Here is a 24267-nt window from a genome sequence, read left to right as displayed (position 1 = left end):
ACTAATTCTCCGAAGTCTTTTCAAAAGCTGTCTCAAGTAATTTATTAGACAACTCGCCGCCAGAGTGCAAACGATCGAACGAACTCAACGATCGAAATCTGATGGATTTTATTGACTATCTAGATGTATGGTCGCTATACGAAAGACCTGGGTGAGTACGCGAAGGAAGAGGCTCAGAAGCTCAAGTACCATGAGGCCAAACGGAAGTATAAAAAGGGCAGAGAAGAGGAGTTCCGGAAATCGGGGAGAGGTCCTCTTTGCAGGAAGCTGCTCGCTCTGCTCGCCTTCGCCTGGAAACATACCGGAGCTAGATTAGGCGAGGACTGGGTCTTCCTGGCCCTGTTAGGTATCATCATGGCGTTGATCAGCTACGCCATGGATCGTGGCATTTCCATGTGCAACAACGGTCAGTCCAGACTTGATTTTACTATCCGACAATCGTCCTTAATCAATCATTAGAAACTGCTTCCTCCGTTTATTCTTAAGTCAAAAATCTTCATTCAATAAACAAAGATCCTTCATTAAAAAAAATAACAAGTTGAAAGAGTTAGAAAATTTAACTATTCGATAAATATAAAGTTAATTATACCCGGAAACAAACCAAAGGCACAGCAATCGGTCACCCCACAGTAACCCGGCCCCGCTAACCTAATTACTCCGAGATTGATTTTTTGCCAATTTTCCGCGTCGTTGTTTCCCGTCGGAACTCGACGAGTCCATTAACTGTGTGTCCTCGTTCCACCAGCCAGGATATGGCTTTATCAGGACCTTACGCAGCATCCGGCGCTCCAGTATGTGGCGTGGGTGTCGCTTCCGGTTTGCCTGATCCTGTTCAGCGCGGGATTCGTACACATCGTTGCTCCTCAGAGCATTGGTTCCGGGATCCCGGAGATGAAGACCATCCTCAGAGGTGTCGCCCTGAAAGAGTACCTGACCTTCCGCACCCTGATCGCCAAGGTTAGCTCGCGTTCCCATCTCGTCTCTTGATCTCCGCTGCGTCGTCACGGTCGGCGACACTCCGGTGACGCGATTGCTTCCGCGGTAATTAGGGTTGATTCGCTGGCCAAAATGAATTTTCCAGCGCGGCGACTATATTCGAATAACGACTTCCTCGAACAACGAGCGAAAGTGGCGCCTCAAGGCTTATTCGAAGATAGCTGCAGAAGCTTAGACTATCATCTAGCTTATTTAAATAGTTGCCAAGGTAGCAAATTATTCGAAGATGGATAGACAAGCTTAGCTGCCCTCTAGCTCATTAAGATAGCTACCAAAGTACCCTTCTTCTAATCGTAAGGGTCCACCGAAGGTAGCAAATTGTTCCACGCCGTTTAGACCTGACCAAATTCCTAACAGGTGATAGGTCTGACGGCGACCTTGGGTTCCGGCCTGCCCCTGGGCAAGGAGGGTCCGTTCGTCCACATCGCCAGCATAGTAGCAACGCTGCTGTCGAAGTTGGTGACCAGCTTCCAGGGGATCTACGAGAACGAGAGCAGGAACTGCGAGATGTTGGCAGCAGCCTGTGCGGTTGGAGTTGCCTCGTGTTTCGCCGCGCCGATCGGCGGTGTCCTCTTCAGCATCGAGGTCACCACGGTCTACTTCGCCGTGAGAAATTACTGGAGAGGATTCTTCGCGGCTGTTTGCGGAGCCACGATGTTCCGATTGCTGGCCATCTGGTTCCAAAGGGAGGAGACCATCACCGCGATGTTCGCCACCAATTTTACCATGGACTTCCCGTTCGACCCGCAAGAGCTGTTCGTCTTTGCCTTGATCGGAGTTGGCAGCGGACTCGGCGGCGCGTTCTATGTCTGGCTGCACAGACAGTACGTGATCTTCATGAGAAAGAACAAGAGCATGAACAGCTTCCTGCAGAAAAAGTGAGTGCTTTTTATTCTGTTCTCTGGGCTGCTGTTTCAGTAGCCGTGTGCCATTAATTAATTAGGCCATTAATGTGCCATTAATTAAATAGCCGTGTGCCAATTTTGTTTTCATCAATTGCTCTGCGGTACTTAGGCTACTGTTAAGATTCTCTGTGATCCATGTAATCGTTCTGCGACTCTGCCAAACATCCTTAAATTATTACTTAGTACGACACGCAATTATCTGTCACAGAACTGTATAAAGTCCACCAATCTGTTCTACTATACCTCTCTATCAAGCATCCCCAACTCAACGATACTAATCCAAATTACTTCTATTACAACACTGTCAAACATTCTCAAACCATCGTCCAACTTCGCTTCATCGTCGCCGTTCACAGTACCGCAAGATCTTGAAAAATTCTCTGAATTTTCCTCGAAACCTCGACCAAACGGCAGACATGTTATGCTCAAACAACGTCAAACCAATTCCAGTCGTTTTTTATACCCCGGCATCGTCTCGCTGCTGGTCTCCTCCGTCTCGTTTCCGCTGGGATTGGGCCAGTTCATGGCCGGCGATCTGAACACCCACGACCAAGTATACGGCCTGTTCACCAACTTCAGCTGGACCAAAGAGGAGCTCGGGGTCGAGGAGATGAACATGGTGAAGCACTGGTCGACGGCGTACACGGACGTGTTCACCGGTCTCCTCGGTTTCGTCGCGTTCACGGTAAGGATTCGCCTGTCGATCTCTAAGATCCGCGACGACCTGGATCAACGTTCTCGGAGAGTGTGCTCAGTCGACCAAAGGGCCTTTGATTTCAGTTCATCTTTTCCATTATAAGCTCGACGGTGCCCGTCCCCTCTGGGATCTTCATACCGGTCTTCAAGATCGGTGCAGCTCTTGGAAGAGCTGTCGGCGAGGCTATGGCTCTGTGGTTTCCGACCGGTGTCCGTTACGGTGGCATAATCACTCCCATAGTTCCAGGTAATCCTTTCTGGATCTATCAAGATTGTCGATCAGAATCGTGTAGAATTGTTTGTGAACGCGAAAGAGGGTGTTGAATCGGCATGTAGGATCTTGGGTGATTTTTCAGGAGGCTATGCTACCGTCGGAGCCGCAGCGTTTTCGGGAGCAGTGACCCACACCATCTCTGTCAGTGTCATAGTCTTCGAGATGACCGGTCAGATCACTCACATCGTCCCCATCATGATAGCAGTGCTGATCAGCAACGCGATCGCAGCTCTCCTGCAGCCTAGTATCTACGACAGCATCATTCTGATCAAGAAGCTGCCGTACTTGCCCGATCTGTTGCCTTCTAGCTCCGGTAACTAGCCTAAATTCAATGGTCCTGTTTCGACGTGCCAGGAAAAAGACCCCAGACGAGATCGTTTAGATTATGTAGAAGTTTTTTAAGCGCGACTTAATAAGACAGTGTTTAACCAGTTAGTTGTTTCTGACGAGTATAGTCATCGAAGACAGCTAACTAGCTAATAGAAGGATATGTGCTTTGATAATTAAATGATATATTGTATAAGTGTTATATTTATACAAAATATTATTTAGAAGTTTCTTAAGCGCGACTTAATAAGACGGTGTTTAACTAGTTAGTTGTTTCTGACGAGTATAGTCATCGAAGACAATTAACTAGCTAATAAAAGGATATATACTTTGATAATTAAATGAGATATTGTATAAGTGTTACATTTATACAAAATGTTGAGAAAATCGAACATATACAGAGCATAATTGCAGCAACTTGCGCACTTTTCGAAAAGATTGCAACAGCTAACCGGTTGAACAGAGAACGCTGCAAATCGTGTGCAGTTCAAGTCGATCTAATCAGGGTGAATTCTCTAGCAGTGTCTGGTGTTAGATTATGTTTAGCACCCGCGTTATTTTCGATCCCGAACTAACATTTGTCCCGTTTATTAACAAGCCTCGCGGACGAAGCTCCTTGGCCGGGTAATTGAATCTATGGAATATTCTTCTATTTATAATGCGTCAGTGGCCCCGAAATAGAGCTCGCTAGTGACAGCGTTCGTTCCGCTAGGTATGTACAACGTCTACGTGGAAGACTTCATGGTCCGCGAGATCAAGTACATCTGGCACGGGATCACGTATCAGAGGCTGAAGGAGATCTTGAAGGAAAACCGCAAGCTCCGAGGATTCCCGCTGGTCGACAATCCTGGCTCGATGATCCTGCTCGGGTCGATCCAGAGGCTGGAGCTGATCAAGCTGATCGAGAAGCATATAGGACGCGAGAGGAGGCTGCAGGTAAGCGATCAAAGTGATTCTATATATTATATCAAACACTTCAGGAAGCACTCGTTTCTCTGAAATTAAATAAAAAATCAAGTTAGCCTGAAGTGCTCTATTTCGTGATCGATTAGGTCGCCCAAAAATGGCAAAAGGAGGCCGAAGAGAGGGCCAGAGAGGAGATGGAACGTCAGCTGAGGGACCAGGAGAGGACTAGAAGACCGTCTCGGTTCGAGGTGATCCCAGCGCCGGACATCCTGAAGATGCAAAGACAAAGTGTCAACGATCTAACGATGTCGCCAAACAACGGCACCGGGCCCGATCACGTGAGTCACGCCCACGCCCGTTTGACGTCATTTCCCGCGAACTGTGTATATTTGCTCGCCTAACTAGCCGCCTACGTCATCCGGCAGCCTCCTTTTTTTCCTCTCTCTCTTTCTCTTCCTCCTGTTATTTCACACGATCAATTCCGTTTTGCCTCAGCACACATACCACTCGCCGGTGTTCGGCTCGCAGCCGAAAAAGTCCATCTTGAAAAAGACGAACTCCTTCACCCTGAAGGGATTCAGCCCTCTGGTCAGTCCAGCTGCTACGCCGTACACTACGGTCACAGGAGCTGAGAGCAGGTACGAGAGAATGTAATTAAAGCCGTTAACTGGACTATTTTATGGACTGATAATGGTTCATGATGATGATGATGATGATGATTGGAATTGATATTCATCATCATTTCAATATTTCCTAACAACCTTAATCCTCAATGGCACACTGCTGAAGAACGACCTAGACGAGAAATTTCATTCAAATTCAATTCTCTAGTTCCAGGATACGTCTGGCCTTCGAGGCGATCTTCAGGAAGTCGGCCACTCTGCAGGACGTGGACCCAGACCCAGAGATAGGATCAGGGGGAGCGACAAGAAGGGAGAGTCAGGATGGAATTAATGTACAATCGCACACGCCCATGTTGGCACCTAGTCCAGCCACCTCGAAGAAAGTTCAACTGGTGAGCTTGTACTTTAACCTTGAATCTGATCTGTATTTAACTCTTTTCTTGTTGCCAGCCAAGGGAAAGAGTGATAGACATGTCAACGGAAGACCAGAAACGATGGGAGGAGAGCGAGATGGCGCTGGAGGTCGACTTCTCCAGGTGTCACATCGACCCTGCGCCCTTCCAGCTGGTTGAAAGGACGTCCTTGCTGAAGGTGCACAGCCTTTTCAGCATGGTAGGGGTGAACCATGCGTATGTGACTGCTATTGGAAGGCTAGTTGGGGTTGTGGGGCTCAAAGAGGTACGTGAAACAAAATTACTTCATCTAGCGCTACAGATCATTTCCATGAAATGGGCCCAGCTTCTAATCCTAGCTCACTTAGTATTGATGGAAATACTCATAGGGTACTCTAGTTCATCTAGCATCAACACAAAAACGATTCAATCGTTCATCTTAACACTAATTGCACAGAATCCTGATAACAATGCCGATCCTTGATCCTCTATGAACACGAACCCGCTATGGATTCAAGCACTCATTCCTCCTCGCACTATCCAACAAGAAAAGTGAGATCAATCCCACCAGAAAAGCAGAACCTTCCCACATAATCTTCATCCGTCTACTGAGAATTCAAACACCGCTAATTCAATTGCAGTTGAGGAAAGCGATAGAGGATGCAAACGCCGGAATCCTGCCGACTCACCAGGACTCCCACATCGCCGTGTCTAGCTCTAGTCTAGCGAAAAGCGAGACGGACACCGAGAGCAAGAACGCTAGCACAATGAATTCCATCGCCTCGGTCGAGTGCGAGAAAGTGGAGAAAGTCTGAGAGATACTTGAGACAGAAAGAAAGAAAGAAAGAGAGAGAGAGAGAGAAAGAGAGGAAGTGAATTGGAAAGAAAAGTAAACGAATCTGAAAGAGAGAGAGAGAGACATAAGTAGAAGCAAACATGTGATAGTCGCCGAGCCGAACCGGCCAGGCAACGCGACCCTGAACGACAAGAGAGACCTTTTTAATTAGAGATGAATCCTCTTCCTTCCGCGACCCATTCGACAGTTCCGGAACACTCGAGTAGCAAACCAGTCGCCAGCGGTGGATCGCTTTCGAACGCTCCTCTCGTACTTAAATGAGGACAGGATTGATAGAAAACCGCGTCTTAAAGGCTTCCTTCCGGACCGCAAGTACCACGGAACGTACATCACGGCTTTTGGATTTAGATTCGACGCGTAGCCTGCTGTAGATCATCGCTGGGACCTCCGGGATCAGGATTCTGTGGTGGGGACACTGCTTCGGCGTTTCCATGACTGGGCGATGCATCGGAACAACGACGGGACGCTCCAAGATAGCAGATAGCTTCCAGAGGTCTTTGAGAACGTTTAGATTATCGGTGCTAAGGGTGATCAGTTTAGAATTTATTAGGGTAGCTTGTTTATAGAACCGGGACTTGTTGTCGAGACCGTATTGCAACTGTAATGAGGAACACACATAGAGTATCAGTGTTAACTTAGAAGCTTTTCGCGTTTATTCCATGGACACCAACGTTAAGTACCAAGTACAGACTATATTTAGCCATCAGTTACCAGAACCTCCAAGAAGTCAACACTTAGGGTATCAACATTTGAGAAGCAGGTCGTTGGCAGACAGAGTCTGAAGCAGTCCGAAACCACTAATCGTAGAAGGATGTGATCCTCTGCAAAGATCTAAGTGTAGATCCTTCCCCGGTAAACCGCAAGGAATGATCCTCGAGTCGCGTTAACAAAGGAAGTTAGGCTTGTGTGAGAGCGAGAGTGTGAGAGCGATGAAGTCAGTGTCCAAAAGATCCTCCTCGACGCCCGTGGTCGCCATGCTAAACAACCGGATGCTCCATCGGTGGCCATTATAATATCGAAAAGGGAAACTGAGAGAGAGAGAGAGAAAGAGAGAGAAAGGGGAGAGACGGACGGTGGTTCAGGAGCGATCGGATCGTAGAGAACAATTGTTCGACAGCTACGTGGATCACGGCCGGGTGATCAATAATGTATAGCGTTCCGTGAGGAGCGTGTTCGACGATCGATCGAGGAGGAACGAGGATCCAGGACTCGCAGAGTGCTCTAGCTTGTAACTGTCTAACCATGGTTGTGCCAACCTATTTATTCTAATTGTTAATCGTTAATGAACCGCGCGGAGATTCGTCGAGTAATCTAGAGAGATCTATATTTCCTGTCCTCGCGAGATCGCGACGGATCTATCGTAGCACAATATTTGTTCTTGCTGTTAGATCCTCGCGGTCTCACGATGATCGTCGATGCTCCCCTCCCAGATCAAATTGAATACGGACGATGGTGTCGAGGAGCGGAGAGGGGGCATCGTTCTAGTTAGAGGATATTTTAATGACGTAGCGATAATCGATAAATAAAGAAAAGGAACAACGATGTCTTAATTAATCGTTACAGATGAACCAGATACGTCTTTCAGTGTTATATCTAGGACCAGAGGCGGCCCACCACCGTCCAATTAATTAATTTAAGACACATTCCATCTTGACGAACAACTTCGCGATGCATCCCATTTTATTGTAAATCTATCTCGCCGCGCGTTTCACTACAGGCCGTAGACGACGCTTCGACGGCCGCCGAGTTTATCCGTACAATCTGTACAATTCGGGAGAAGACATTAAATAATTTATTATACTATTTACATATTGTGCTGTGTCGATATTTATACGAAGATCCACGACGCGCCGGGTTGTCGATGCTCGTCCCCGTCGCCATTTCGCTTGCCGAAAAAACTGTGTCCACCCTCGGACAGACCCGGGTCTGTTCTGACCCTACTCTTCCACAATCGATTCACCTGGTCTTTGGACTTTCAACAAATCACATAGTGTAACCAGTCGGTAACATAAATTCTCTCTACATTTTTAAATATTTCTTCTCCCATGGAGGAAAGAGATCAACAAATTGTCGACATTTGAACTGCTATAATTTCGTAATATAATCATTCTGGACTCACGGTAAACTTGAAGCCCGATAAAGCGATTAAAAAAAAAATCGTACGCCAAAGTTTAACAGATCGTTGTAAAGAGGATACATCGATCCTGTAATCTATGTGTTAAGGTCAATTGCGAGAAAAATTACAAACTTTTCAATCTGTAAGATTTCCAAGAAGAAGCATATCTCCAATTTCGCACCTGCTTTATTATACATCAACGTGTCGTAAGAAAACGAACTATGCACAGCAAAAGTAGAAGCTTCGAGCTTCAAAATGAGTCCAAGCTTACATTGCCGTACGACCTCTTTTTACGAAATTATGACAGTTTCGATGTCGACAATTTGTCAAAAATCGAGAAAGTGTACAGCGACTTTCTGGAGCGACTGTCTCGCGTTGTGTGACATTAATTACCCAGGCGGAACCGTCCGAGGGTTGATCGGCCGAGCGCTATTAACGAGTCGGTTATTTAACATAGAAAAATACTAAAGCTCGGTACGGAAGAGAGTCAAAGCGTACACAAATTGCGATGTCGATCGATGTAAAATACATACATATTCCGCGCAAGCCAGCCAGCGATATATCTAGGTCACGTTTTTCGGTAAAGAATACTCGCCGCTTTGTAATCGGAGTTTATTCTACTTGCCCAAGGCAAACCAGCCGTGTAAGCATTTTGGCACCGGGCCAGGCACCTCGAAGGTGGCCCTCGCGATCTCTGTCATAGTCACGCTGTCTAGAACCAACAGGCCCACCTGCGACTCCTTGTTCGACCACACTATGGAGCTCAGGACCACGCCATCGTCCTCGTTCTGTAACGTTTAAGTCATCCTTGAAGACACCATTGTTCGAGCATAAGGCCCATTAACTCTGGAACTACCAAACCCTAAACGGGATTTCTATTATAATGTATATGCTTGAATGAAGCAGTTCATCTAAAAGTTTCTCGTAGAAACATCTGTATAATATCAGCGATTGTAAAAGAGAAATTAGGGGCACAGTCGTTTTGAGGTAGTTCCAGTGTTTTAAGTGTATCAATTAATTTATTGAGAAAGTACCTTTCCGTTCGGATCGGGGACGAAGATGGGCTCACTGGGGTAGACGTTCTTCTCCTGCCATGTCTTCCTCGTCTTCTTCAAGATGTCCACCTTGATAAGCTGAAAATGAATGTGACGTATTGGAAATTAATGTCAACCCCTTGCACTATAACGAGTCAGACTCGTGATGCAGATTTCATGCAGGAAATATGAATTTGTAACAGAACTTGATTCTTCTGTTATCAAAGTCTAGGACCGATAGTAAATGAAGACATACAAGAAATGGCAATTGTCTCGTTAGAGAAATTATTAAGAATTATTATTATTATTATTAGGCAATTATTATTATTATTAGGCAATTATTATTATTATTAGGGAAATTATTAACACGTCGAGTGTCGCACCAATCTTCAAATGACCTCAGGACTCACCCCTTTCCGGGTGTCAACATAATTATGGAACACCCTGTGTATTGAGCAAATCAGGATTTCTTGCAATACAATATTAGGATTTTTAGAATGCAAAATAGTTGAGCTAATATTTCCTGTCGTGAATTTGAACTTTCGATTTTAATCATTCGATTCTCGAAGTCGGTACTGAAATTGCTGATCAACGTAGCTACGAAAGAAATCTTGTTGCAAAGGGTTAAACCTTCGTTGCGCCAATCAAGAAAGCTTATAAAACCTGAAGAAGAAGAAGAGGGTATTCAGCTTTACGAACCGTTCCTGGATTCTCCAAGTCGACGTCGCTGGAAATCGCGTAAAAATATCGGTACTCCCTGCCCAGGAAGCAGTCATAGTTCAGTCTCGGTGTCTCGCACCCTAAATCACAGAGCAGCTCTGGTTTCACGAAAACGTTGCCGTCGGGAAGTCTGTGTGCAGTCGCCTTCCTCGCGAGAACATTTCTGTAGTCGGTTTTCTCGTCTTTGTCAGCTGAAGTCTCGTTCGTCGAGGTCGAGTCTGGTGCAGCGTCGTCCTGTCGCGACTCGTCCACGTCCTTGAACGATTCCAGACCCTGGTTCACAGTGTTCACTGTGATTAAATTCTGCTCCACCGGGACGTCTGGTTCTGGACGGTTCATCGGCAGGACAAACCGCAGCGGTCTGCCGCGAAACATCTTGGCGTAGTCAGGATTCTCGTGCAGGTTCTACGACAAGAAGTAAATTCATTTGAAGAACGTACGCTAAATTAATCGAACAGACTTTTTTATGAGCGGGTCAAGTAGTTCGTTCCTCCTTGAGTCGGACGCCCTCGCAAATCAGTATAATTTAGCAGAAGACAGAATGAAAAATAAGATGTTATTTTAAATGAATGTTCATCGAGTACCTTCATTGCATCGACGAACATGCAGTCCAGCATCTTCGAATCACGGTAACAACAGATATCGAGAACCACATAATCGTGATCGCGTGTTTCAAATTGGTTGATGATGTGAAGATAGAAGAATGCTTCGCTGACGAAGGTTCTCTCGAGCTGGCCCGTTTCCCTTGAAACCAGATGTATAAGGGTCTGGAATAGACGATTGAAAAATTAATTGTCCACCGATTAATCGTCAATATTTACAAATTTCATTTATTACAATCACAATTTACAATTTCGATGGAAGATCGGCTTACGTTCTCGTTCTCGTGCCACTTTAAAGCTGCGCGCATCGGTTCCTGCTTCACTTTGCAGGACAGTATAGTGGTCAGAGACACTGCTAGGGGTTGTTCGAGGAATATGAAATAGTTTGCGGTGATGCCGAACGTGTGCATGTAGGAGGGGTTCAGCAACCACCTGGATGGAACTGTGGCCACTATGGTGGCCTGATCGAACATTGACAACTCCTTCTCTTCTCCAGCGTCGTCTAAAAACGTGCATTCGCATGGAGAACTTGCAATTGGAATAGTTGTTAGACTGCGGATTTTATGCGTTCATGACGAAAATGAGTAGATGCGATTTAAAAGTGAAATTAAAATTGAAATTAAAAATTAAAGGGTTCCGATACACCATTTTCAACCTGTTAAACCTATTAGAGAGAAATGGAGATCCATGTTTCTTGCAACAAAGATGCGGAATATTTTGATTTTTCATAAATATTCGCGGTCAAGTTATTATCAACTCATTAAACTGATGAAAAAAAGAATTAAATGTCTACGTAGTTTTTGCATCTTGCAATTACCGAAGACGATTTATTATTATAATATAGTATTATAATAGTATTATAGTAATTAATTATAATATATAATAATAATAATAACTACAATAATTATAGTATTATAGTATTATAATAATATAATATTAATATTATATAATAATAATAATATATAATATAATATATATATTATAATAATTAATATAATAATATAATATATAATATAATAATAATAATATATAATATTGTATAATATCATAATATAATATACATTATAATATTTATTATTATAATACATAATTTATGAAAAATAAAAATGTTCTGCATCTCTGTTGCAAGAAACATGGATTTTTATTTTTCTTTGGCACAAAGATCCACAGTCTACTGATTAAATAATGTTTACTAACCGATGGTAAGGCAACTCGGCGAGAAGCACACTACATTGTACATCGGTCCCCGAGGAGTTAGGCTCATCCCCATATTATAAACCGTGCCATCGTTCATCACATGGGGATGGGACGTATGGTTCACTATGCCAACGTAATCCGACACTGCCACCTGGACGAACAAAATCGCAGTAAATCAATCGCAACCCTAAAACCATATTAAAAGATTCTGAAAGCTAAAAATCAGCCTAAAAAAGAGACAAAGGAAAATCGATGAAAGAAGAATCAATTAGAAGAATCAATAACCTTGCCAGTGGTCTCCAAAGTCTCGGGATCGATACGATGGATCACAGCGGATTCTGCGAACGTGTAAAACTCGTCTCCAAAAGGGTAGACAGATATCATCGAGTTGTCAGAGTCCTCGCCAGGCTTGAACACCGCCGCGATCCTGAAGAAAGATCGATTTTCTGTTTTCTTCGGCTGTTCGAAGGATTCACGGGTTTCTGATATCGATTCTGACCTTTGAAAGATTGTTTGGCAAGGATCAGGCACCGCTTTCGTCCCGAATTCGGTGACCACTATCCTCTGGGCAGCCTTGTTCTTCTTGTACACGTCGGTCTGGACGAATCTGCACTGGTACGTCACCTTGCCCTTCGAAATCGCGAATCTGCAACGATATCGGCGACAACCGTACGCTTTTATTCAGTTCAACAATCGACCAAACCTACCCTGCCCTAAAAGTTATTAATACACAATAATTAATAGCAACGAGAAGACTATATTTATTTAATTATTATATTTATTATTAACTATTATATATTAATATTATATTATATATTAATTATTATATTTATTTATATATTATATTTAATTATTAATTATTTTCTACAAGGAAGTCTTTATAATTTCAGTAACTTTAAAGCAAGAAATTTGAAACCGATCATTTTATTCGGTCGGCTATTTCAATTCGAAATACAAAAGGCAATATTTCTAAAATTAAAAAACCAAAGCTTTTTATTTTTTTTATTTATCATTCCAAGTATATATAATAGCAAAATTAAAAGAAATTATTTTAATCATTCCCTTAACGTTAAAAAAGACATTAAAGTCATTTAGTCAAGCTTTACAAATATTATTACGTTTTAAAAAGTATTCGAATACATTTTACCGCGGGTAATAGAATAAGCCAGCTTCTTTCGAAGTCGCCGAATTCTCCGTGCGAAGGAACGAAGAAAACGATTAACTATTCACGGTCGAAGCCGGTGCGGTGCAGATCCGACCTTGAACTTGAAGCGCAGCTGATTAAAAAAAGATGAGACGCGAATGGAAGACCGAAAACGTCACCGATCGTCTTCCACACGGGAACGTGTCCCTTCGATGTTAATCGCGCCGGTCTTCGTAATTGTTGTTTAGCGACGGTCCACGGATTTAACGGTAGCCGGTGTGTGGCTTCCGGATGATCGATAACACATTGATGATACCCGTGTTTCGTCAGCCCAGCTAATTTCTTTAACCCTTCCTCGCCGCCGCGAGCACACATTTGTGGCTGCTGCGTTCCTTTCCTTGTTCCTACGCCGGTCTCTCAAGACACACGACCACTGCATCGTGCCAGCATCGATCCCTTGACTTACCGGTGCAGCAAAGCCGAACCGTCGAACAGGTGGTTGAAGCTGAACTCGCCGACCTTCAGGCTGCCGGGTCCGTTTCTGAGCAATGTACCCTTCAGCCAAGGTGGAATCGTGCCGGTCACTTTGCCGGATAATGGATCTATCACTTCTTTCTCGCAGGATCTCATCCACACCGAGGAATCGCAGTTTGGACAGTGGTTATTGTCCTTGGAGTCCTTCGCAGGCTGCTTCTTCTCCTTGGAATCGTTCGAACAGCCCTCAGGATCGACCAACTGCGAATTGAAATTATGTATGATGTAAATTATATAATGTATATAATATGTTATATATAATATAATTATATAATATATATTAATAATATATTATATATAATATAATTGTATAATATATACTAATAATATATTATATATATTATAAATATTATATATAATACACATATAAATTTATAATATAAATTAATATCAGATTTAGCGCGACTAAATTATATAATGTTATTAATTATATAATATATATTAATAATATATTATATATATAATATAATTGTATAATATATATGTTAATAAAAAATATATACTAATATATACTATCAATATATATTAATAAAATATTATATATATAATACACATATAAATTTATAATATAAATTAATTTCACATTTAGCGCGACTAACCATTTTTACAGGACACTTCGAATTGTTAACGGCAATAGCGACAAATTGGACATACAGTAAACTCTCCCTAATTTTCCTTCGCTTGTAAACAAAAATGGACAATTTAGGAAGAGGAGACACGATTATTTGAGCCTTGCACTTCGTTTTTATAATCGTTGACAATCGGCAACTATAAAAATGAGCCTCGAGCCTCGAATAATCGTATCTCCTTTTCTCAAATTGTCCATCTTCGTTCACAAGCTAACGGAAAATCACGGAGAATTTATTTACACTGAATATCACAAAATTCAAAACGAGTTCACATAAACTGTTCCCTGGAACCGCAGATTCCGTATTATATTAATATCAGCCTTAAATTCGCTTAAAAGAACAACGTAGTAAAGGAAACGTTCAACTTCTGCGCAGAGAATGCCGGTCGTTTCGCGTCGATATAACTGCGGCCCGGGTTACGATTACTATACCTGTACCAACGATCACCTATCCACGTAACTTACGCGAAACGAGGTTTTCGACAGTTTCATCCGCTTCCCGTGCAACAAGTCATCGAGATCGTTCAGATTCACGTTAGTAAAGTCACTGGTGGATCGGGATCTGCGGCACTTGATCGATTTCATGCTGGTCAATTCGGCGCACACCGACGAGACGCGATCAACGTGCGAACACACGGTGAGACGTTGGCTTTTTTCTTTTTTTTTAACAGTCTGATATCAATCGACGAATTTCCAGGTCGGTTGGAGTTGGTCAGCGATTATGTCTCATCCTCGACGGTATCGTCGACCGGTTCCGTCACCAACGGGTCCAGGATCGTCAACAGAATGTAGAAGACTCGCTTGTGGGTGAAATCCATCGTTCCTGTTAGGGCTTCGACCAACGAATGACATTGTTCCGATAATCTGGTGACCTTAAAAGTGGAGCTCGTGATCGTGATCCAATTAATGGCACCGGTTGCTCGAAGCCCTGCGGACGGTCACGTGCATCCGGCAACGGGGTTGCATCCCCCATAACACGTGGTCCATCGGCACGCGTCCCGATCATTAATCGTCGCCTCTTCCCTTCCCACCGTCGATCGCCATAGCGACCTCGAAAGAGAGCCGTTCTCGAGAGGAAACAGCGCGAACACTCTGATACTCGTTTGTTAACATTTATTGTTCACCACCCACGCGTCCTCGACGACGCCTGTGTTATCGACCATGCGAACGAGGACAGGCTGGTTCGACGAGTTGCTGCGAGATGGCGGTCGACCTGCCAACCGGAGGACTTCCGGTTGCTTCCTCAAGACCTCGTTCCGGAGAACGCAGTCGCTTTTGTAATTCGTTTATTCGCTGTTTTGATGAAATTAAAAATTTACGATTTTTCTGTTTTCATTAAATTTTTAATATTTACGACGGAAACTTCGCGGTTATCTTGCAATCTGATTTCTTCGGAAGTTTCATGCTGAATTCTTGAGAAAACGATTGCGCTTAAGGAACGATTAGTAGAATCTTTCTGTAATAATCGGCGTCTTTATGTTTGTAAGTCGACGCGTAACTAAACGATGATGTATGGAACGATTGCGCGATGAAATATTCATGAACCGAGAAAAACTGGTTGAATGAGAAGAGACTGTTCCTTTATCTTCGTCGAGGCGAGTCGTCTTCCTTGCCGATTGCAACTTCGTACGCGTCGATCAACGCTGAAAAGTTTTCCAGACCGAAACGGGAAAGCAATCAATGATCGCCGCGAAACCGATACGCTGAAAGTCTCTGACCTCTCGCGAGAATTCCAAGATTTTTGAATTATTATCACAATGTGATTGAAAAAAATAGATTCGATCCATCATCTTAGGAATTTCAATAATTCTAAACAAAAAAATCGGAAACCCATCGTTGGAGTTAATGTTAAACAATATCGAAAAATTCCGTTTCTAAGTACAATAGAAACTCCCTTATCCGAACATTCATTTTCGTTGCGAAAAATAAGAATAATAAAAAACCGAAACGTAAAATAAAAAATATAATAAACAAAAAAATAAAATAAACATTGTATTACTCAAATACATTATCACCTGCTTGAGAACACGAATGAAATATTTAGTAGATAAATATTACTAGATAAATATTACTTATAGATAAATATTCGTAGAATGTTTGGTACCAGAGGATATATTAAAAATAAACCGTCGGATATAAGAGAGTCTCTACTGCGACCCTAAATTCGACTAGATCGATGCCGTAGTCGGCGCAGAAACTTCTCGACCGTTCGTAAAAACGGGATCGGTGTTCGCATAGGTGTTTAGCACGTCTCCCTTACCGGAAACAAGATGGCGATGCTGTGATCCAGGAGAGCCAGATTGTCCCGGTTGCTGTGTAACTCGGACATCCTGCAAGACACTCGGGAAGACCCGTTCGTCGTAACAGTTCTTTTCGCGGAAAACTCGTCCAATTGGCCGGTTTCGTACGTTGCTGGGCCGTTGCCAAAATAATTCGCGGAACTCTGGCCGTCGTTGTCGCACTGCTCTGCCACCGCCGAAACCGGCGTCGTCGAAACCGGCGCATTTTAGACCGTCCTCGCAATCTTTATTTTCATTTCTCGGCCGGCAAACCATGCTCTGCGCGAGATCTCGATCGCATAAAACGACGGGAAAGCGAAGGGATCGAAACGCGGCATATTTTTCATACGCGAAGAAAAACTTAATGTTAACAAAAACAAAGCGTTATTGAACGATCCGCTGCGCCGAATTGCAGAGATAGTTTCGAACAGCGTGACGTCAATAGAGCCGATAAGCCGCTCGTATTTTTCTCTCGTAAAATATAATCTACGGTGTTGTTTTGCGTTTTCATTATCCTTTTTAAATTCCAATTGTTTTCTTCTTCTTTTTCTTTATCGGCGCCCGTTCATTTGCATTGGCTCGAGGCAGATTTTCGCGGGCCGAATGCCGCGACGGCAAAGCAAACGCGACGTGTTTATGCTGTTCGCGGCTTCAAACGAAACGCGAATTGCGGTAAACAAGAATAAATAGGATTTATTATGCGAGCGTTTATGCGGCCACGTGCGGCCCGAATGCACAAACGTCGTCGACGTGCGTGGTTTCTTATTATTTTCATTGAATTTTCGCGATCTTCGGCGGCCGTTATCTGCGTCGGACGAAAACAGTTCGGTAACGCGACGCTTCCGACGTTACGGCATCCTCTGCATCGTTTTTGTTGCACGCTTTCTTATCGTTCACTGACTGCAGAAACAGCGGGTGCTGTTAACGAACAGAGTCCCCGTCTCGTTGTTGTGCGTGTTGTTCCCGTTTTACGATCGCCCCACGATAAAGAAGGAGCCTTGGCTTCTCGACGCGTCTAGCCTGAAAATCAATTTCACACGCACCAACAACAGATTGTTTCCTTTGTTTAAACGATTGCGCGAGAACGGGTCGGAACCGCTCGTAAACAGGAAACTGTTCTCGCATTCGTTCGGTGCGCGGAAATTCGTGTCTGCGCTAAGTAGAAACGGTGTGCGCTGGTCAGACACGGTCGCGGAAGTATAGCGTGCAGTCTCGCGATCCCACGAAATTAATTTTCTCCCGATCTTTTACGCGTCGAGAACCGTAACAGAGAATCTTACGTTAAGCTCTCGATTTACTCCTCCGTGAATTTGACTTGTTATCGCGATATCTATGCAGAATAGGAATTTTGTACGCGTCGAATGCAAAACATAGATGCGATTCAGTTCTCTAATTATTTTACTCAATTCAATTACTCGAATTCGTCCACTGTTCTAAATTGCGTTTATTCGTCTTCGTCATAAATGCATAAAATCCGCAGACCAATTATTCTTTATCTTTTCGCTAAATAAAAATTCCCAGCTAACAGAAGACACTCGGAAATGTTCTTCTTCTGTAATAATTTTTATTTGGCTAAAATGTAATTTATTTATTATTTAACCGCAACAGAGAATCTTACGTTAAGCTCTCGATTTATTCGTCTGTGAATTTGACTTGTTATCGCGATATCTATGCAGAATAGGAATTTTGTATGCGTCGAATGCAAAACATAGATGCGATTCAGTTCTCTAATTATTTTATTCAATTCAATTACTCGAATTCGCCCACTGTTCTAAATTGCGTTTATTCGTCTTCGTCATGAATGCATAAAATCCGCAGACCAATTATTCTTTATCTTTTCGCTAAATAAAAATTCCCAGCTAACAGAAGACACTCGGAAATGTTCTTCTTCTGTAATAATTTTTATTTGGCTAAAATGTAATTTATTTATTATTTAACCGCAACAGAGAATCTTACATTAAGCTCTCGATTTATTCGTCTGTGAATTTGACTTGTTATCGCGATATCTATGCAGAATAGGAATTTTGTACGCGTCGAATGCAAAACATAGATGCGATTCAGTTCTCTAATTATTTTATTCAATTCAATTACTCGAATTCGCTCACTGTTCTAAATTGCGTTTATTCGTCTTCGTCACAAATGCATAAAATCCGCAGACCAATTATTCTTTATCTTTTCGCTAAATAAAAATTCCCAGCTAACAGAAGACACTCGGAAATGTTCTTCTTCTGTAATAATTTTTATTTGGCTAAAATGTAATTTATCGAAACTTTACAATCGTTCTACTAGTTATGTTTAACACTAGAATTACTAAAAAAACAGTCAAAACGACTGGTTTTTGATTTCTTCTTCCACAGTTTCTGATGCTGTAAAAATATTTTTGTTAGACATTTTTATACGAAAACTTCTTCAACGAAGCATATATTATAACGAAAAACCGTAGAAAAGTATAAATAAATCCAATCTTGTTATTCTTATAAAACAGTATACGTTAGTCGCGTTTGAGGCTCGATAGTTCTAGCGTTAAATTTTAGTGTCGGATTATCGTCTTGTCGGCGCTAAGAATGAAGTTTGTAGTAATTCCGTGGCTTTATTGTAGCGATATCTTCGGTTGATAATGGCATCGCCGAAGGTCGAACTGATCCAGTTTTCACGCAGGCATCGTCTGCTCGAAACTTCGAGTGGCTGTTACGTAAAGAGATTTTTCGAAAAGTACTTGTGACGGCTTCCTGTCGATGATAAATAACAGCTGAGCGCGTTACGCTGGAAGCCGCGAATCGTTGACGAATAGTGGACATGCAAATAGACATTTTGCAGCTGGGTGCGCGCGCGCGCGAAAAGTAGCCGACAGCTGGAAGATCAGAAAGTCATTCTAATTTCGCTTTCCGCTTTTCCGTCGCAACTTTTGGACACACACCTGTCGCGAGGCTGAATGACGCGGACGTAGCCAAATAAATCATTGAAAAGAAGACAATACGATCTTCTCTCGCGATCGACGTGAAATAAATGTTCGTCTGAAATGTATCATTTCATAGAAAACGAAGCGAATGCACATCGATTTTTATCTGTAGCTACATATTTACGGTCGAAGTTCACGACATATTCCCGGCATAGCAATGTTTACCGTTGCATAATAATCTATTTATGGAGCATAAAAAGTCAGCCGATGCTACACGTAAAGATGTGTATACGCAATTTAGTATCTGGTGATTTTTTTTATAGTGCGGATCATCGTGCAAGATAATAATTGTTTACCACGATCATAAGAATCTATATAGAATAGAAATTGATTTCTCCGCTCGAACGGTTTAACAAGTTGAAAACAACGTAACGATACTTTTAAATGCTTTCAATGTTGCATAACGAATGCATAAAGATAAAAAGCTGTAAATTAATACGACTGCGACGAGCGAATATATTCTTATCTGCGGCAACGAACAAGAAATATGGAAGAGATAATTTCAAAAAATTACTCAAAATTGTTTATCAGTTCAAAATTCGAAGGAGGAACGAATTCGGGGAATAAGCAAATTCTTTTATCCGGCTTCGGTTTCGCGCGATTGTCGCAGAAAACTGTTTTATCTAGCCTAGCGATTCCGTTTGTTGCACGGTGGAATGAATCGGGAGAGGCGAAGGAAGAGAAAGGTGAAGAGAAGACGTGGAAATTCGCGACGTTTGTTTATTCGTATGTGGCCTACTCGGTGACCGGCATGGGCGTTCTGCGTGACGCATCGGCCGCCGCGTCGGTCGCGCAAGTTCGCGTCGAATGCGTGATACGTGCAGCGTGCAGTTTTATGCGTTACGGTGCAGCACCCATGCTCGGTCCACGTGGTCGTCACGTGCTCGCGAGAGGCGAGAGGTGCGTCACGTGAATGCCAGCGGCGCTGAATCGTGCCGGCCGAGACCGGATCGCGTAGAAAGCAGCTCGAACCTTCGTGTGAGCTTTCGACTGCCAACGAACAATCCCACTGTCAATATAAGTCATTTTCCACCGCGTCCGTTTATGCAAATCCAAAATTTCATGTTCGCAGCACCGCGAAATCGGAGTAAACAATTTCTTTTCTACACCGGAGGATTGCATCACATCCGGTCCTTGTGTCTGCAAAATGTGTAAATAATTTACAAGCTTCGGTGTTCAAGATTTTCTGCACAAATCTTTACGTTTTTCAACTATAAATGTTTTTTTATGGTTTTCAACTGTAGACGTTCGCGATCTCGTACTTCAACGTGGAAACAGTCGTATTGATTAATTAATTTTGATATTGGTACATAAATTCATAAGCATAATAATGACATAATAATCAAGAATGCTGAATTATTTGTATACAGTAAATTCTCCCCAATTTTCCTTCAGCTTGGAAACAAAAATGGACAATTTGGGAAGGGGAGAACAATTCAACAGTTGTCAACGATGTCAACGAGGCTCAAATAGTCGTATCTCCTCTTCCCAAGATGTCTATTTTTGTTTGCAAGCTAAAGAAAAATCCGGGAGAATTTACTGTGTTTTACAAAGAAGGTGTATCCAACGAAACATTTTAACGATGAAAATAGCGAGTGAAGAAAATCATGGTACCGAATAATATATATAATAATATATATAATATATATAGTATATATAATAATATAATATATATAATATATATAATAATATATATAGTATATATAATAATATAATATATATAATATATATAATAATATATATAGTATATATAATAATATAATATATATAATATATATAATAATATATATAGTATATATAATAATATAATATATATAATATATATAATAATATATATAAAAATATGGAGAATTATATGAACCGGTCGCCAAAATATTTAACACGATGGTTAAACCGAGACATCATTTCGGTTAGCATAAACGTGTCCCGCTACCATCGTGCGAACTGGTTAACATTCAATTTCGAGTTTCCACGCTGATATCGATAACACAAGCGTCGCATGCGCGATCGTAAATTGTTCTAAACTGGTCTCGTTATGTTTGGCAAACACGGACATTGCGGGCAGGTGTTAATTCAGCGGACATTGTGTTTGTCGCAGAATTGTGGAGACAGCGTTGTTTGGCGTGGAGGCGCGCATGGTGCTACCCAGCAGAGTCGCTAATTCCGTTCGAATGATGTCAACACCGGCCGGCCGCGCGGACATATCAATAAGAAACGGATTATGAAACGAACGAATGGCTGTGCAGCGACGGACTAGAATATCAGTTTTATGATAATGCGGTCTGGCCGTGTGTCTGTCGGATGTTGCATACCGTACGTACGGAGCAAGCGTCTGGCGGATCTAAGTATCAACACGAGCCGCGTTTTATAGACGCGTCTCGCGAACGTGCTGTTCAAACAATTTATTATTTCTGGCTCGAGCAAACAATGGAAGTAGACGATCTTCCGGGACGATTCATCTCTCTATCGAGATGAGTTCAGATTCTTTGTGCGGGCGTAAAGAAGTTCATGCAACCGGAGACCGAAAGAAAAGCAATCTTTTGAAAAAGAAACTGAACGCTAAACCTGCCGAGACCGAGAAACGAGTAACACAGGTTGCTTTGTAATGAGTATTTTTATTATAATATACAAAGTATCCCAAAATTATGGTACTTCCGGGAAATGAGGGGTTCTTGAGGTCATTTGAAGTAACTTTTTCCTTAGCGAAATTGCAATCCGCGGCTTTGTTTGCGAGTTATTAACGAAAAACAGTGACCAATGAGAGGCGAGGGGCGTAGACTCGGCCGCCTTGCGCCAGCTGAGCTCGCCTCACATTGGTCAGTGTTCTTTTTTGTTAATAACTCGCGAACGATGCCTCGGAGAACATTTTTGTAAAGGAAAAAGTTGCTTCGAATGGCCTCGGGAACCCCTCATTTCTCGGAAGTGCCATAATTTTGGGATACCCTTAGATTAAGAAATTCATTCGATCACTTCCTACGTCTAGTTAGCTGTGGCGTGGATTAAAAGGACGATTTTGTTTTACAAAATTAACAATCTTATTACTAATATTTACTCGTTCACTTAACATTAACGTACATTGCATACGTAATAAACGAGAAACGCAGGAAAAATCAAGTACCGTGATTCTTTTTTAATCTTATTGTCTATAACAATGTAAACACCTTCGCGCAGGATTGTCCTCAAAATATCCTTGAAATTTCAGAATATCTTTTTGTTTTCACTAAAATTACAATTATAATACTAATACAATTATAACTATAACACTAATACAATATACAATTATACTAAGTGTATATTGTATTGCACTAATACACTAATTATAATAATTAGTAACTAATATAATAATAGTAATAATAATAATAGTAACTAATTATAATAATTAATAACTAATTTCTATTACACTAATACACTATAATACAATTATAATTATAAATTATTATTATAATTGTATTAGTGTATTTGTGTAATAGAAATTAGTTAGACGAGTATACTCGTCGCGTGTATTTTAATTTTAGTAATTATATTAGTATTATAATTATAATTTTAGTAATCATAATAGTATTATAATTATAATTTTATTATTATGATACTAATACAATTACTAAAATTAAAATACACGCGACGAGTATACTCGTCGTGACACGAAATACCGCCACTTCTCCGCGTCGAGTACCCTCGTCGGGCACAGCTAGCTGGTTAAAAGGAGTTTAAAGAAACTGAATTTTCTCGGACGGCATGAAGTAAAAGTTCGCGACTCGTGACACGTAATCCCCTCGATTACGGCAGAGAAACGGCGGACGATATTTTCGCGACATTGCGTCACCGAGTCACGGAGGTTCAAAACGTGATCTGTCCTCGCCGGGAAACTGTTTCGAACCGTTGATAGACGAGCATCCAGGAAAAGCTCTGTGACCGAGCTTCCACCCGTAACTCGTTACCATAACGAAGACGACGATCTACGGCATTGAATCGCTCGAGAAAGAGAACTCCTTCCGGAAAGGGAGAACGGAAAGTCACTCGCCTAATGAACGGCCGTGGCAGTATTGTACTTGCTGAAATTGAAAGTCATTTATGCGAATGCACTCGCCGGTCTACTTTCCGTGGCTGATTAATCGCGCGCATTAACGACGCCAGCGTAAGTGCATCGTTCAATTATAGATAAAGAAAATCGCCCTGAAATAGTGGCCTATTATTATATTGTTACTCGCTGCTTTCAACGAACGTTTCACGTGCGTTCTCTGCGTTTTCGATCAACTGCGCGCGAAGCACTAGCTCGAACGCTTTGTGCCGATCTGAAAACAATGATGCCTCGGTCATTATGCCGTGTGTCTGCACACTATAAATATTCGATGAACCCCGGTACGCGCTTCGACTTCCTCGATTCATTCTGCTCCGCGGACAGTCGGCTCGTCCGATATCGATGATACTTGTGACTTTTGTTTCGAATAATTTACAATAACTTACCTCTGGTGACAGCCGCGGCCCGCGTTAATTTATGCTGAGTCAGAATTTCTTACGATCGAAAAAAGAAAACAGCCGCGTCGCGTTTTTCGTCGATCTTCGTCAAGATTTATCATCGACTTCGATCGCCAGCTTCTTTCTCGTGCAATTTTCTCGTATCGTCGTAATTCCGTGAAATTTAATTACGATCGTGATTTTATATGCGATCGCGGTATGTCACAGCGAATCCGAATCCACCCGACATCTTGTCTCCAACTAATCGGATCGCTGTCTGCCATCAACGTTCATCCGCTTCCCCATTCTACGCTGCCTTTTTCTCGCAACAACGTGCCTTGCCATGCGTCGATCGACACGCTATTCCCATCCCCGGGCAGCAGTAAACGTGTGGGTCAAGGTCACGATAATGGCAATATCGACGTTCGGTACGCGAACGAGTTGTTTGGCCACTTACCTACCTCACTTTCAGGATGAACGCGCCGATCGACACGATCTACGATAAATTCTCCCTAATTTTCCTTCAGCTTGCGAGCAAAAGTGGTTGTCCGAAATTGTTTTGGAAGAGGTGGTAACGATCATTCGAGCATTATACCTAGTTTATTGTATATTTATTATATATTA

At 42.3% G+C, this 24267-nt stretch overlaps 2 protein-coding genes across 10 annotated transcripts in view; one reads left to right on the top strand and one right to left on the bottom strand.

Annotated features, from left to right (window-relative positions):
• ClC-a (chloride channel protein 2) overlaps positions 1–7782 on the top strand; it is a 52017-nt gene extending 44235 nt beyond the window's left edge. For all 7 annotated transcript variants that reach the window (XM_033480381.2, XM_033480380.2, XM_033480379.2 and 4 more), the window contains 12 exons: positions 124–406; positions 746–957; positions 1354–1874; positions 2352–2586; positions 2682–2844; positions 2954–3184; positions 3911–4134; positions 4251–4442; positions 4600–4742; positions 4936–5119; positions 5178–5405; positions 5761–7782. In XM_033480381.2, the coding sequence (XP_033336272.1) occupies positions 124–406; positions 746–957; positions 1354–1874; positions 2352–2586; positions 2682–2844; positions 2954–3184; positions 3911–4134; positions 4251–4442; positions 4600–4742; positions 4936–5119; positions 5178–5405; positions 5761–5934 (2790 nt within the window). In that variant the 3' untranslated portion in view covers positions 5935–7782. The remainder of the gene's footprint in view (positions 1–123; positions 407–745; positions 958–1353; positions 1875–2351; positions 2587–2681; positions 2845–2953; positions 3185–3910; positions 4135–4250; positions 4443–4599; positions 4743–4935; positions 5120–5177; positions 5406–5760) is intronic.
• ninaB (neither inactivation nor afterpotential B) lies at positions 7619–23919 on the bottom strand. Of its 3 annotated transcripts, none has more exons than XM_076525372.1 (10): positions 23653–23919; positions 13255–13523; positions 12144–12290; positions 11930–12071; positions 11645–11795; positions 10720–10949; positions 10430–10612; positions 9825–10250; positions 9126–9224; positions 7619–8879 (listed from the first exon to the last, which is right to left on the bottom strand). In XM_076525372.1, exons 2-10 carry the CDS (start codon positions 13416–13418, stop codon positions 8709–8711), a joined length of 1713 nt encoding a protein of 570 aa, XP_076381487.1. In that variant the 5' UTR covers positions 13419–13523; positions 23653–23919; the 3' UTR covers positions 7619–8708. The 3 variants fall into 3 exon arrangements, with proteins under 3 accessions (XP_076381487.1, XP_033336284.2, XP_033336283.2); XM_033480393.2 differs by lacking the exon at positions 23653–23919 and adding an exon at positions 16211–16434; XM_033480392.2 differs by lacking the exon at positions 23653–23919 and adding an exon at positions 14416–14846.
• Between the last annotated feature and the right edge of the window lie 348 nt (positions 23920–24267).

This window comes from Megalopta genalis, chromosome 11 (assembly GCF_051020955.1).
Source record: "Megalopta genalis isolate 19385.01 chromosome 11, iyMegGena1_principal, whole genome shotgun sequence".
NCBI classification, from domain to species: domain Eukaryota; kingdom Metazoa; phylum Arthropoda; class Insecta; order Hymenoptera; family Halictidae; genus Megalopta; species Megalopta genalis.
This window is presented reverse-complemented; position numbering and strand designations above follow the sequence as displayed.

Coding starts and splice junctions, on each gene's coding strand:
- ninaB (XM_033480392.2), bottom strand. CDS start 14,535: ATGAAATCGATCAAGTGCCGCAGATCCCGATCCACCAGTGACTTTACT. Junction 10,613..10,719: donor AGTGGCACGAGAACGAGAAC/GTAAGCCGATCT, acceptor CGTCTATTCCAG/ACCCTTATACATCTGGTTTC. Junction 9,225..9,824: donor ACTTGGAGAATCCAGGAACG/GTTCGTAAAGCT, acceptor ATTCATTTTCAG/CTTATCAAGGTGGACATCTT.